This window comes from Olea europaea, chromosome 5 (genome assembly GCF_002742605.1).
Source record: "Olea europaea var. sylvestris chromosome 5, O_europaea_v1, whole genome shotgun sequence".
Taxonomy (NCBI): Eukaryota; Viridiplantae; Streptophyta; class Magnoliopsida; order Lamiales; family Oleaceae; genus Olea; species Olea europaea.
The window spans coordinates 15898758-15912609 of record NC_036241.1 but is presented as its reverse complement, the minus strand read 5'-3'; the positions used below and the strand labels follow the sequence as shown (position 1 = coordinate 15912609).

Below are 13852 nucleotides of genomic sequence, written 5' to 3'. Positions count from 1 at the left end.
CGTTGCTACTCCATATCATCCACAAACCAGCGGGCAAGTTGAGGTATCTAATTGATAGTTGAAGAGAATACTTGAGGTCACTGTGAACTCATCTAGAAAGGACTGGTCTAAAAAGCTGGACGATGCATTATGGGCTTACAGAACAGCATTCAAGACCTCGATAGGCATGTCTCCTTACCGCCTAGTCTTTGGGTAAGCATGCCATTTGCCACTAGAAATGGAGCACCAGGCATACTGGGCTATGAAACAGTTGAATATGGACTTGAGCGCCGTCAGTGAAAAGTGCATATTGCAACTTAATGAGTTAGATGAGTTTAGAATGGAAGCTTACGAAAATTCAAAATTTTACAAAGAACGAACCAAGAAGTGGCACGACATGTATATTCAGAGGCGAGAGTTCGAAGTGGGGCAGAAAGTGCTACTGTATAACTCGAGACTCAAGCTTTTCCCAGGAAAACTAAGATCAAGGTGGTCAGGTCCTTATACTGTTACGAAGGTCCTACCATATGGGGCTGTGCAGGTGAGCCATGAAACTAAGGGTACCTTCACTGTTAATGGACAAAGACTGAAATACTACTGGGGTGGTAACTTCTCCAACCAAAAGTCCACCGTTCAACTCGAGATGCCAGAATGAAGCAGCTGCAGAAAAGTCGAGCTATCGACTATAACCTAGCGCTGGGTGGGAGGCAACCCACTGTATCCTTTTTATTTAATTTATTATGCTTTCTGCATTGAATTAGAAATTATTTTTTCATTTTGAAATTTTTTTATGTGGTCATCGATCATCCATACATGTTAAAAGGGTCCAAGCACTGTTCACACGAGTCTTTAAGCATCACACACGAGTCAGGTTGATTGGAGTAGTTTGGGTGATTGGGTGTGGAATTCACGCATTTCGAGGTAAATTTTGTATTCTAAATTTCACATGTCAACGTATGACTTTAAATTCAAAATTTGGTTTTGGGTACTAAGTTTAAGACCCATACACATCCCAAAATGTTTAGCAGTATTCTTTTGAAAAATTGGGGACATTGAGAACAGGGTAAATTCATCAATTGAAAACCAAAATTTTAGTCAAAAGTTGGGTTTTTGGGGATATAAAACGTGTTTTTATTTTATTTTATTCCTATTATCATTTTTTCATTCCAAAAAAAAAAAGGTGCCGAAACTCAAGTGGCTAATGCCACTTGAACCATGCGGCCGCAGGTTTTATAACCATGCGGTCGCATGGCAGAGACGGGTGTGATTTTAAAATCACACCCAGTTTCTTCTCTTCACAAATTTTTTTTCTTCCTCTCTTGGTGTTCGTCGACCATAATCCCCTCCCGATTCATATACAAATTTCACACACACATTTCTTCCCTTTCAATCACGTTTGCATTGCACGGCATTCATCCGGTTTACCACGCTATCCACTTTAAGGTAAAGTATTGCCTCTTCTCTCTCCTTCCCCCTTTTTTTTGTTTGTCTTTTGGGAATTTGGTTTTTGAATTCGTTCTTTTTATGAATTGAAGGAGAATGGGCTAGTTCATATAGAAATGGATTTCGTGTGATTGTGTTGTGTGAAATTTTTTTGGATGAATTGGATGTTAATTTCAATAATTTAGGGCTACTTCCACATGATGCACACCAAGTATTTGATAAAATGCCATAATAACCTTTGTGTACAATTATGTGCTTTTTGCATATATGTTGATTCACCAACATGGCACATGACATATTTTAACGGATTCCCAACTAATTTAAACTAGAAAACACCCACTTCACATTGCACCGCATAGGCATATGACTAGGTCACCGCACACCACGGCATCCTCCGTCCCTTATTTTACATCGTCATTTGACTAATCAAACGACGTCCAATTAGTTTGAAATTTGAGTATGTGCTACACTTCTATGAATACTTTGATATGCCCGGAGATTGTCCGGGACAATTTTGATAATTCTCAATGATGTCAAGGGCCGAAAGTGTGCACTCGGTCATGGTTCCCAATTCTGAAATGTTGCTTAGTTACGCCGAGTTTTTTCCCCCATTTTTCTTATTGGCAAAATACGTGAATTCAATTAAACATCACAGCTTGACTAGTGCACACCATATTACTACACATGCATCTAGGAAAGTTTGGGAAATTTGTGCAATGCATATTTTATTTTTCTCATTTCTTGCCTATGCTTTTCACATCGAGTTAATGAGTATAATCTTACAAACTTTGCAGGATGCCTTCTAAAAGAACTGTGCGCGGGAAGGAAAAGGCAAGCTCCTCCACTGGAACAGCCCGTACTCAGGGATCAGGAATTGCATTGAGCAAAATTATAGCCTTATAAGTTTTGGACACAGTCTTATCACAATTAACAATATCTTGTACCAATTTGTTAAACACGTCTAGATTGTCATCAATATCCTTTAAAGAATCCATTTTGAAACTGAAAAAAGTTCAAGCAGGTAAAGTTTATTCGGTGTAGACTTAAGCAAATACAAGTCTTCTAATTTCTTCCAAAGTTCTTTAGTGGTTTTCAGTTTACCCACCTTTCTTAAAATGACGTCAGATAAGTGTAAAATAATTGAGGTATAAGCAAGCTCATCGGCTTCTTCTCTTTGTTCTTGTGAAAAATCAGTTGAAAAATTGCCTTCAGTGGCTTTTGAAACCTTTTGTTGGACTAAAATACCCTTCATTTTTTGTTGCCAAATAGCAAAGTCACCATTTTCATTAAAAATTCCCAAATCAAAACTATGAGTTATCATCTTCACACAATAGTCAAAAATGCACAAACCACAATCAAACCACAAAAATTAGTTATAGGGTCACAGACAGTATACACCGTTCTAGATTCTTAGAGTTTTGTAAGACTCGCGATCTTAGATCAAGGGAATGTTCGAACGGGTAAGGTCACGGTATTTCTAACGGAATAAGTAAGCAGCGAAAATAACAATGGAGCAAAAAATACGTCTAGCAGATAACTAGTCCCACAGTAATTAGATCACTAAGAATTATAAAACTGATTTTAACCAAAAACAAATACTCAATCAAAAAGATCAATCAAGAGCACGTAACCCTAATTCTAGCACAAGCAATGGTTGCCAAGCAATGAAAACTCCCAACCTATTGTCACCCCACACGGTGACGCGCTAATACTGAAAAATTAACGGGTTAAGCCAATTTATTAGAGCGGACGTGTCTGAGTCCGTATAATCGAGAGAGATGCGAATCTACTGCTTTAGGGCCGCAATCTTGGCATAAAGTAATTCAGTAGATATATGCAGTTTCAACCGTCGATCCACCGGGGGCAAAATTGTCCAACTCTTTCTGTGTAACCTGAAACAGAAAATAAACAGTGTCAGTGCGTCCAGGGGATTAAAATGAGCAAACTGCCCGAAGGAAGTTCTCCCGGAATCACCGCCACGTGCCGTCGCCGTCGCGCGCCACACACGAAGGGGCGCCTCAGCCTGCTGGTTCCGAATATGAGATTGGTTTCGCCGAAAAGTGACCGGTTTGGTCGGAAAAAGGGATTGCAGGTTCGGTTTTACACCAAAATCGCGACTCCACCGCCGGTTTTGGTGATTTTCTGGCCGGGAAAGGTTACTCCGGCTCTGATACCAGATGTAGAGATGATTTCCACCGAACTCCAAATACAAAATCGGGCTCAGTTTACCAATTCATCGACACCACCAAGGTTGAGACAACTCCAAAACCACCACTACCGCCGCCCCACTTCCGGTTGCTCTAGGTTGGGGAGATGAAGTCCAATGATATGCCCACTAAAAATTAACCACAAAGGTCACAGTGAAGTGAAGCAAGAAGCCAAGAAGAAAGTCTCACAAAGAGAGAAAATTAGGCACACTCCATGGAGGCTGAGAGGAAGATGGGATTATATGCCAAGTAAATGTCCAAAATAGGTAAGTTAGGTTGGTTAAATTGTGGACCAAAACAAGGCTCGACTCAATTTAAGTGGGGTTCAAATTAATAATATAGCCTTCCAAAGAAATGGGGTGAACCGTGAGCAACACTATTTAAAATAGGTTGCTTCGAACAGTCCACATAAATGTGGATTGTGTTGTCTTGATAATTGTGTCGATGTACTAGTCAATCATATGGCCAAAGCCGATTGATAATAAAACCGAGGTTACATCATAGTTCGGGGAAGTCGTTTGACAACAAATTGACTAACAAATAGGAATGATGGAATAGAGAGAATTTAGAGGGAAAAATATCCATTTCAATTATGACATTACATAAGCACCCTTTATTCATTCATTCCCAGTACGAAAATTCTACTGTCATCTCCAACAGAAACCGAACCCCGGATTGAAAGCCACTTTTCACAAATGCTTCGATTCCAGTGGACTTGGATTAATTGATATGAGGGACCGAAGCTCCTCAATTTTGTCTAATGCTGCAGCATACTGTTCTTCAAGAGTCACATATACTTCCATGCCCTTGCCATCTCTGGTGTCGAGAAACATGACATCGTTGAGCTTTGGAGAGTTGCAGGAATCCGTAGACACATAATTTGCAACCCATATGGGCTTCCCCCAACCAAAGTCAATATCATATAAACCAAAATTGCACCAACAACTGAAATTCAAACAATTAGCCTCTCCAGGAATCAATGCATTAGTCTCTTCAAGATTTTTAATGTAGCCAATCAACCCTTCGTCACCCTGCATTCTTTTCACGAAGTTGCTGTCAATTCGTCGTATTGATTCCCTCACTTTTGTCATCAAATTCGCTTGATAATGGTCAGTATGGTTCATGCTTTAAGCTGCTGCTGCTGCAATATATAAGAAGTTGCCAAAACAGTTTTCGGAGAAGGGTGGCACAGCTCTACTTCTCAGGTCCACTGCATGCACCATTAGAGATGGCAAATTATTTGCAGCTGCACAAGCAGCCATGAAACATTTCCAGATTAATGCTGTCATGACTTGAACACGTGAACCGAGTGATTTCGCCTTAAGAGTTGATATGGCCGATGAATCGAACACATCTCTTTAATACGCAGTTCCCCGTGATTAGAAATGGATGAAAATTAGAAAACAAAGATTCTTCTGCAATTTTATCATTTGGTGGAAAGAGAGACGGAGCAATGTAATTGGGACATTGTGCTTCAATAAATGTTAGAACTCCAGCAGCAGTTGCAGCCCATGCTTTAAGAAATGAGCATATAGTTATTCCACCCGCAACTGCATGTGAACCAGTTAAGCCGATGACCATTCCACCACAATCAAAATGGTTTGCTTGTATCTTCAAAACATTAGTCCCCGGCGGAGCCCAACTCAACTCGTTTGGAAGGAAGCTTTGACCAAATCCAGATCAGGGTTTTTGGGAAAATCTGATAACTGACCTTTAACTTTGGCCACAGCAAAAGGGACTCCTCCATCATTGCAGTCGACAGAGAAACTTTCTCCGATGATTCCTGCAAATGGGTAGAAGCGAGTTAAAATCAGAGAAAGGGACTTCTTCAGAACAAGAGTTCTTTGGGAAAGAAATCCCGTGGCATCGCTCGAAGGTGCAGAATCCGGAAAAAAATAGAGGTCAACGGGTTGAAATAGGATGGAATGGTCTGATCTAGCAGGGAAAACTTGAAGGTTCGGAGGTGAAGAGGGCTTAATGTTCTCTCTTGATATAATCTCAATTTTTATTGTCATTGTGGTTTGAAGAAAACCTGGATCTATGGCCACAATATTTATAGAGTAATTCCTATTCTGATCACTCGTCTTGAGTATTAATTTATGTGGCAATTATATAATATTAAATGATAAATTCATTTAAATACAAAGTTATATATTTTATTTAATTGAACCTATAAATGTAACTATCTAGATTGGTACTAACCAACATTACTCCTTTATGTAGCAACAATTCTTGAGTTTGTGAACACGCGTCATACCAGTATCCAAAGCATACAACACTTAGTACTTCCATAGTGATCCTTCAAAAAATTTTACTTATTAAAATTTCTTTTAATTGGAAAATAAGATGAAAGTCGGGATTTAAATCAATTATTGAGGGATGAAATCAGAAATTATGATTTATTATGGGACTTTTTTGACTGAAATTGAAAAGTTGGATTGAGTACCAATGTCCTTATTAGTCCAACCAGACAGTCAATTTTGAGGTACTGGTAAGACTTGAGTGTTTGTCGAAATTTTATAATTTTAAATTATTTACAAAGTATACATTAATGAAATCTTTGAAATGAAATTTTTTTAATGTATTTGACTCAGAATCATCTCTCAAAAAGAGTTTCGAAAATGGAACCTCAAACTAATTTAAACACAAAGATTCATGTAATGAGGAATTACAAAAATTCCTTTAGTCACACAGCCATGGCGCGTAACCATGAAATGGAAAAGTCAACTTGAAATATTTCCTAACTAACAAGAATAATTCTCCTGACTAGAGTACGATATTTGGCATGTACAAGAAATCAAGAAGCTTTTGGGTCTAATAGAAAATTGTTAGAAAGTACATGGATGATGGACCTAAGGACAAATTATCAAAACTTTCCCATTGGTAAAGAAAATATTATCAGAGTGCAAATAATAATATCTAAGATTTATTATTTGAGGAAAGTCAAGTAGGATGCAGTTTAGCGATTCAAAGAAAATTAAGGATTAAAGTTTAAATTATGAAAGAAGTTTTAAGAACCATAATTTCAATTAGAACAATGTTGTCTAGCCTAGAATAACATTCTAGATTATATCATTTGATAGATTCAATTAAATGAATCATGTGACATTGTATTTAAATGAATTCATTGTTTAATGTCATACAGTTGCCACTTAAACTGATGTTTGACACCTATTGTGCCGAATCGCATAATTCTTTTAATTATTAAAAATGTTGTAGTGATATGATTGAGGGATCAAAGTGAAAATAAGAATTAAATTTCATATTTTTATTTATTTGTGTCAAAGTTAATTATTGGGGGAACAAGAATTATCAAATAAATATGGGGTATTTTAAAAAAACGTCTAATTTCATGGGTGTCAATTGAAAAATGTCCACTTTTTAAATATAGCACTAAACTTTCTGTTATGCCCTTAATAAAAAAAAAGAAGCAATTTATTTATTTTTTCAATTTATTGTGGATTTCGAGAAGTAGCTTCCATGAGAATGAGAATCTATAGTAAAATGATGTTATTGACATTTCAAATGTCATTCTCGATGTTTGAATCCCGTTTATATTTTAAAATTACACATGTCAAATCATAATATTAAATGTTCTCGACATTTTAAATATCTAGAATGACACTTCATTTCGAACATAACATTTCTCTACACTTGAAATGTAATTCTCAACGTTTCCGTGTCAATGAGAAAAATAGCATTAATTTTTATTTGACATATGCACTTTTGAAATAAATATAGTAGGTTATGTGTCAAAAATTTATTGGCCAATAAAATTTTTGCAAAAATGTATATTTCTTGTCTTTGTGTGGAATTATCCAACTTAGGTAAGTTTATCAAATTAATCAATTCCAAATTATCAATTGTAAATTATCAAATTAATTCATCATGTTTTATTTATCGATCATAGATCACAAATCACATATTTTATAGGTCACAAGAGTCAACTTATTTATTGATCACAAATTATTAATTTAATAGGCAACATATTATTTCTCGATCACAAATCACATATTTTATAGGTCACAAAACTCCACTTATTTATTGATCACAAATTATTAATTTAATAGGCAACGTATTATTTCTCAATCACGAATCATTGATTTTATAGGTCACAACTTCTTTAACGGTCGCAAATTATCAAATTAATTGGTTACATCTTAACAAATAGAGAGTCACGATTACAAATTTAGTTGCAATATCATATTTTGTAGGTCACATATTATTTATTGGTCACAATTTATCTATTTTATTTATCATAAATTAACCATTTTATTGATCACAATCACTCAAAATTGATCAGAAACATTTTTCACTCCACCCCATCCTAACCCAACCCAAACAAAACCCACTTCACCATTGATATGAACGAATTGCTGCGCCACTTCAAAAATCACTGCCAGCCCTACCACCACCCACAACTAGCACCATTACCATCTGCACCATCACCGGCATTTTCAAACTACCCGCCACCACTAACAACCACCATTTTACTTACCAAAGCATCATCGATTCTCACAAATTTTGAAAAGCCTTGATGGAAAATCCCGACCAAGCTCTACTAAATGTCCTATTGAAAATATAAACTAGTTGTCCCACCACCAAGAACCACACAATGAGTTCATTACCACGACGACTACTCGCAGCATCTTTGCTTTGTGCAGCAACATGAGCTCACTACTTTGAGCAGTGGTCCTGCGCTTGATTGTGATTATAACCTGAATTATGAAAGACAAAACTTAAAATCTTATTTGTGAAATGAAAACTTGAAAATAGTCTTAGGTGTCATTTTCATTTTTTTTTTAAAAATATGGCTCGACCTGATATTAGAATTAGTCTGTTACCCATTTTCTAATATTATTATTGTCAAAGTGTAGAAGTAGAATTACTTGAAAATTGAGAATTTTATTTAATTCAATAAACAAGATCGTCAAAATGTTTATGTGTATGTAATATCAAGAACAAATGATTCAAATTTTTACCTAAATTCAATAATTAACTCTTAAATTAATTCTGAATCATGAGCTTAAGCTTTTTAATTCCAAAAACTTAATGCTCCAAACCTCAAAATCTTCTGTGGTATTCTCGAAAGTCGAGACTATACCGATGAGTGAACACATCTTTTAACTAAATCATAAAACTAATTCGTGGACTGGATAATTGAATAAAGTAAGAAAATAATTATTCTCTCTATTTTCGCTATCCAAAATTTGATCACTATGGAATTATTGTATTATGATTGTTATAGAATTTCTATGTTCATCTAGTCTCTATTTATAAAGATAAAGATGTTCCGGTCCATGTACAATAATAATTCCAATTTCAAGTAGAAATCTTAATTATAGGAATTTTGATTAAAGTCCACATCCAATTAGTTTACACTTAATTATATTCATAGTCCTAGAACCTTAGTTATAGTTATAATTAAATTTTCAACTTTTATAGAAACTATAACTAAGTACAAAATATTATTGTAATTACAATTATGCCCAGTACTATCTCAATACTTTATAGAGCTACTACAGAGACCTGATCGGATATTTATTATCCTAACTTCAATAATTAGATAATGTTTAGTAGACTCTAAACCATCCAATCCAATAATTAGTCTTTGCTCTTTTTTTTTCTTTTTTTTCCACTAAAGAAAAAAGACTGAACTCTTGGAATATATTAAATCATATAAGTCAATAAATCTATAATACTTTCATCTAACTTGCCATACATGTATTTATTCCCATCCGAGATTCAATAATTAGGTACGAGCATAAATGATCATTTTCTCATTATAATTATTCTTACTAACTTAATCACGATTTCCCACTTTCTTAAGTGTTCAAGTAGTGTGCCATCAGACAAATAATGTTGAAAGCTTTCTTGGATCACGGGATGTTCGAAGAAACCAAACTATTGTTTCTAAAATTATTGGAAAATGGCAACCCAGTTTACTAGAAATAGGATTATAAAGATAGAATTCTACCTGATATTCACTCATTCAACACAATGTTAGATGCATGTGCTGCGGTGAAGAGGTAGGATGATGTTGAGTTTGTATACGCACAAATGCTGCAATATGGACACCATTTTCACTGCTAAGTTTCACCGTCAGATCATATTGGATGCACGTAGAGCTAGAAAGGTATTTTTTTAAGCATCCTTATTTCATTTATAATGCCTAAAATTTCACAAATATCTAAAATAGAGTGTTCTTTGGGAACTAATAAAGACTTTAAATCGGGAGATAAACAACAAATGCTGCTTTCATGATTGCATATACGTTGGGCAAATTTTACTACTTTTTAATGTAGTTGTATCTGATTAAAATTTGACTGCAAAAGAAGTTTGTATTTATTAATTTATTGAAATATGATGTTAGTTACTATTAAATTCTCTCAGCACATAATATTTTGGCTTTTCTAGAAGGAACTGTTTGAAACAACATAGAAGCACTTGGTAGAGGCTAAACGGATTCCACCACCTACTCTTATTGAAGAGATTTTTTGCTCAAGATTGGAGGAGGGGTGACTATAATACTACTCTATCTTATTATGTTAGTTCTCCTGGGATTAAGATACATTTATTTGCCTAAAAGTATTTGACAAAAATTTTAACGGAAAATGGCCATTTTAGTAAATGCCAAATTTTCCATGATTTGATAGACTTTATCCGCTAGCTTCTTTGTAATAGATCTATCACATGCGAAGTCAACATTAGCCTTGCTTGTCGAATTTAGCCCAACATAGAAATATAGTACTACAAGCCATTTCTGTAATTCACGCTGTGGACATTGGTGGAGTAGCCACTCTTACCTTTCCCACACTTCGTAACAACATTCTGAATCCAATTGAGTGAAAGTAGTGATCATCTCCTAGTTTAGCAATCCTTTTTGGCGGAAAGTATTTATTCAAGAACCCTAGATTAGACTGTACTAGCTGATGATGCTATGAGGTGGGATCCCTAGTTAAGTCTCTTAATGTGTAAGGAAAAAGCCTTAGTCAAATTGCATCGCTTGATACTCCTAGACACTCAGTGGTTGCACACATGTCCAAAAACCTTGAGATATGAGTGTTGGGACATACAGTTGCTCTTCCAAAAAATTATAAGGTATTCTGGAACATGTTGAAGACATCCGTCCTCAGATGGAAGTTAGCCTGATCAAACGCTAGATACATGATACTAGATTCGCTCTCCACAACTCGAAGAACTATGTACTCTCCCATTAGCCTAGCATATTCATTAGTTGCAACCACATTCGGTTGTGCTGTTCCCAGATTAGCTCCAATAGCTATTTGATTTGGATTTTCCTTTGGCATGTGTCCCTTTTTATGTTTTTGTTGTGCTTCCAAATGTTTTCTTCTTCGAAACCTGAATGTTCGTTTGATCTTCGGGTCAAATTGAGCAAAATCTCCGAGTTTCAAACTTTACATAAAAGATCCTGAAAAAGAAAGGAAGAAACACAATAGTATTTGTCTAATAACTAAATCTAACTAAGAAAGCAGTAAAAATTCAAATTAAAGCTAGAATTAGCCCTTGTTTGAGCCCTATTGTTGGGGAAAGAATGCAATTTGAATAATAGATTGATGAAAAACATGTGATTAAAAATTAAGAAAAAGTTTTAGGATTACATGTAATATTATTTTATTGAAGAATTTTTGATTGAAAATGAGTTTTGAAAAAAAAAATGAATTTTTAGAAGAATGAGGCTTAACTAAAACTAAGCCCCTGTTTGACCCCTATTATTTGATCTTTTAATTTTTGGAATAGTATTTTTTTGGAAAGTATGTGGTTGAAAAAGAATGAAATTATTTTTTTTACTGGGGAATTTGTAGTTAAAAAGAAAAGAGAGAAAAATGTATTATAAATTTAATGAGGCTCAAACGATGGCTAATTAAATACTATAGTCCCCGTAACGGCGCCAAACACTTGACCTTTTGAAATTTCGCAAGTGTATGATATTGTAATCAAGTAATAAAATGGTGAATAGAGTGTCGAATCCATGATAACTAAGAGATTAATTAAGTTAAAACTAATAAAATTTGTAATCGAATAGCAAGCAAGTTTAGACATATTTATTCTAATCTATGAATAAACCATCTATTTTTAAGGTTAAATCAAATGAGTTTTTTTTTTTTAATCTAATATGTGAGAACAATGCTAAGACGTTGAATCTCCCTTGTTAATCCATTTTCAATACAATTAACCATTTTCACAAATATGTGTGAAGAGTTGTGAAGAGTTGTTGATTAATGTTCTAAGATTAATTGAAAACCTCTCTCCATAACCATCTCGATGAAGAATGCGAACATGGAAAAATTCATTAAAAGCTCTAGAACACCTGTAAAAATCGTATAAAGCATAGATGTATATTTTCATCCCCTATCGAACTTTACAATACTTATTATTTCAACTAAAAACCTATTGTTTTTCTCGATAACAACCAATTCTAACATATCATCTCAATTAGTAGCTAATTAATTGAAGAATACGGTGAAAATAATAATAAACATCCCATCGACAAACAAACTTAGGTGTCAAAATAATTAAGTAATATCAAAACAGTATAACAAGGGTTCACCTATATCTTAGCATCTAGGAAGTTAGCCTAACATAGCAAAATTACAGGAAATAATCTTTGTTTGAGAATACATCACCCGGAAATCAATAAAATTGAATAAAAGAATAAGGATCTTGAACTTCTTGACTTTCTTCACAAAGTTCTTGATGAATCTTGAATTAGTCTTCAAATTTTTGCCCAAAAATCCAGGTAGAACTTCCCTTGATTAAATTCTTGCAAAGCCCTATGAATTCTTCATAGTTCTTCAACAAATAGCACTTGATTTTTTATGATTTGAATGGATGAATGTTGAAAAATTTTATGCATTTGAAGTATATGTATTGTGTACAAGAGGGGAGAGTTTACGTAGGAGACATCCAGGTATCTATATAGGTTGAGTTTAGGTCAAATATCTCGTAACAATCCTTGCAATGTTGAATTTGAATCGAAAAGGGAACTTTCTATTCGCTTGCAAAAATAGCCCGCACCGACATAACTATCGCGCTTGCCATTGAGCCAAATGGTTCTCAGGTTGGTGAAAATAGAGTGTCACATGCACGTCACGAATTGCCCCCGACATTCGTCCATTCGCATTGAACAATTTTCGATATTTTGGTCATAAATTTCTCTCCTGCTATCCGATTGAGGTGATTCAAAGTACTTTAGAAAAATAATTCAAAGGGATACAATTCTCCTAGTAATAAAATTTCCTCAATTTGAATGTTCGATATCCGAAAAATGAGTCTCAAGTTCAGACTAAAAATTCGGAATATAACTTTTTCTAGCTATAAATTGATTTGTAAGAATACTTCGGCTATATTTTGTTCCTTTGGCTCCAATTGCATCCAATTGAACCTTTTGCAAATTTGATCTTTGCTTTGTGGTTCGAGTCAACTATTGAATTGTTGCAAGTTGATCCCCATACTTTCGATTTCACACTTTTCCTTGATTTTTCCTTTGTTTCTTCCAATTCTTCGTTCAAAAGTTTTACCTACATAATATAAAATACAATAATTTAGGATATATTTTTAGAAAGAACTACCAAATATCGATAATTTAGGCCCCGAATAAGGGGGTATAAAATACACTTATCAGCATACAACCCAACAATTATCCCATTTCCAAACAAACTTCTTTATTGGCCTAAATTTTTGTTCGTAAAAAGCCCACAAGGGTACGGGATCATTGTACAAGTAATAGGATTTGTGAGTTAAGAGTATTCCCATGAAGAATAAGGTCTAATATCTAGTTCAATAGTTTTTATCAAATTCGAGGCGTGGAGATATCAAAAGAGTTGTGATTTGTATATTTTCTATACTAATCCTAAATTAACAAATCAAATAAACTATTTATTTAATATGTAAATATTTGTATTGGAATCGTGAATACTCCTATTGTCATTTAGTTCAATTCTTAATTCGTAATCTAGTAAATTCATGCATTCAAGACAATCGATTATCCACTTTATTCAATATTTTTTTCCAAGATATATTAAACTTATGTTTAATACGACCTGATCCTATTCCTACCGAATTCATATGAAATATATGCATGATTAGCAGAATTTATCACACGTTATTGCACATGCCATATATTTTATTCCCAATACTTATTGTCCATGTGTTGATTTTGTCGCGTTCTACACTTATTGTAAATATTCTTACACTAAAAC

The 13852-nt window shown here is 34.4% G+C and overlaps 2 protein-coding genes across 2 annotated transcripts; one reads left to right on the top strand and one right to left on the bottom strand.

Moving 5' to 3' along the window:
• Positions 1-217: 217 nt before the first annotated feature.
• Positions 218-634, top strand: LOC111394311. The gene has a single exon (XM_023020060.1). It carries the CDS (start codon positions 218-220, stop codon positions 632-634), a length of 417 nt encoding a protein of 138 aa, XP_022875828.1.
• A 4122-nt stretch (positions 635-4756) lies between these two features.
• Positions 4757-8749, bottom strand: LOC111394310 (deacetylvindoline O-acetyltransferase-like). Its single transcript, XM_023020059.1, has 5 exons — positions 8693-8749; positions 8258-8347; positions 5341-5412; positions 5035-5276; positions 4757-4985 (listed from the first exon to the last, which is right to left on the bottom strand). Exons 1-5 carry the CDS (start codon positions 8747-8749, stop codon positions 4757-4759), a joined length of 690 nt encoding a protein of 229 aa, XP_022875827.1.
• Between the last annotated feature and the right edge of the window lie 5103 nt (positions 8750-13852).

Excerpts from the sequence above, each read along its gene's own strand:
- LOC111394311 (XM_023020060.1), top strand. The coding sequence starts at position 218 with ATGGAGCACCAGGCATACTGGGCTATGAAACAGTTGAATATGGACTTG.
- LOC111394310 (XM_023020059.1), bottom strand. The coding sequence starts at position 8,749 with ATGTGTTCACTCATCGGTATAGTCTCGACTTTCGAGAATACCACAGAA. Across the intron at positions 8,348-8,692 it reads ATACCACAGAAGATTTTGAG|GTTATAATCACAATCAAGCG; the intron begins GTTTGGAGCATT and ends TTCATAATTCAG. Across the intron at positions 5,413-8,257 it reads TGCTGCGAGTAGTCGTCGTG|GAATCATCGGAGAAAGTTTC; the intron begins GTAATGAACTCA and ends ACCCATTTGCAG.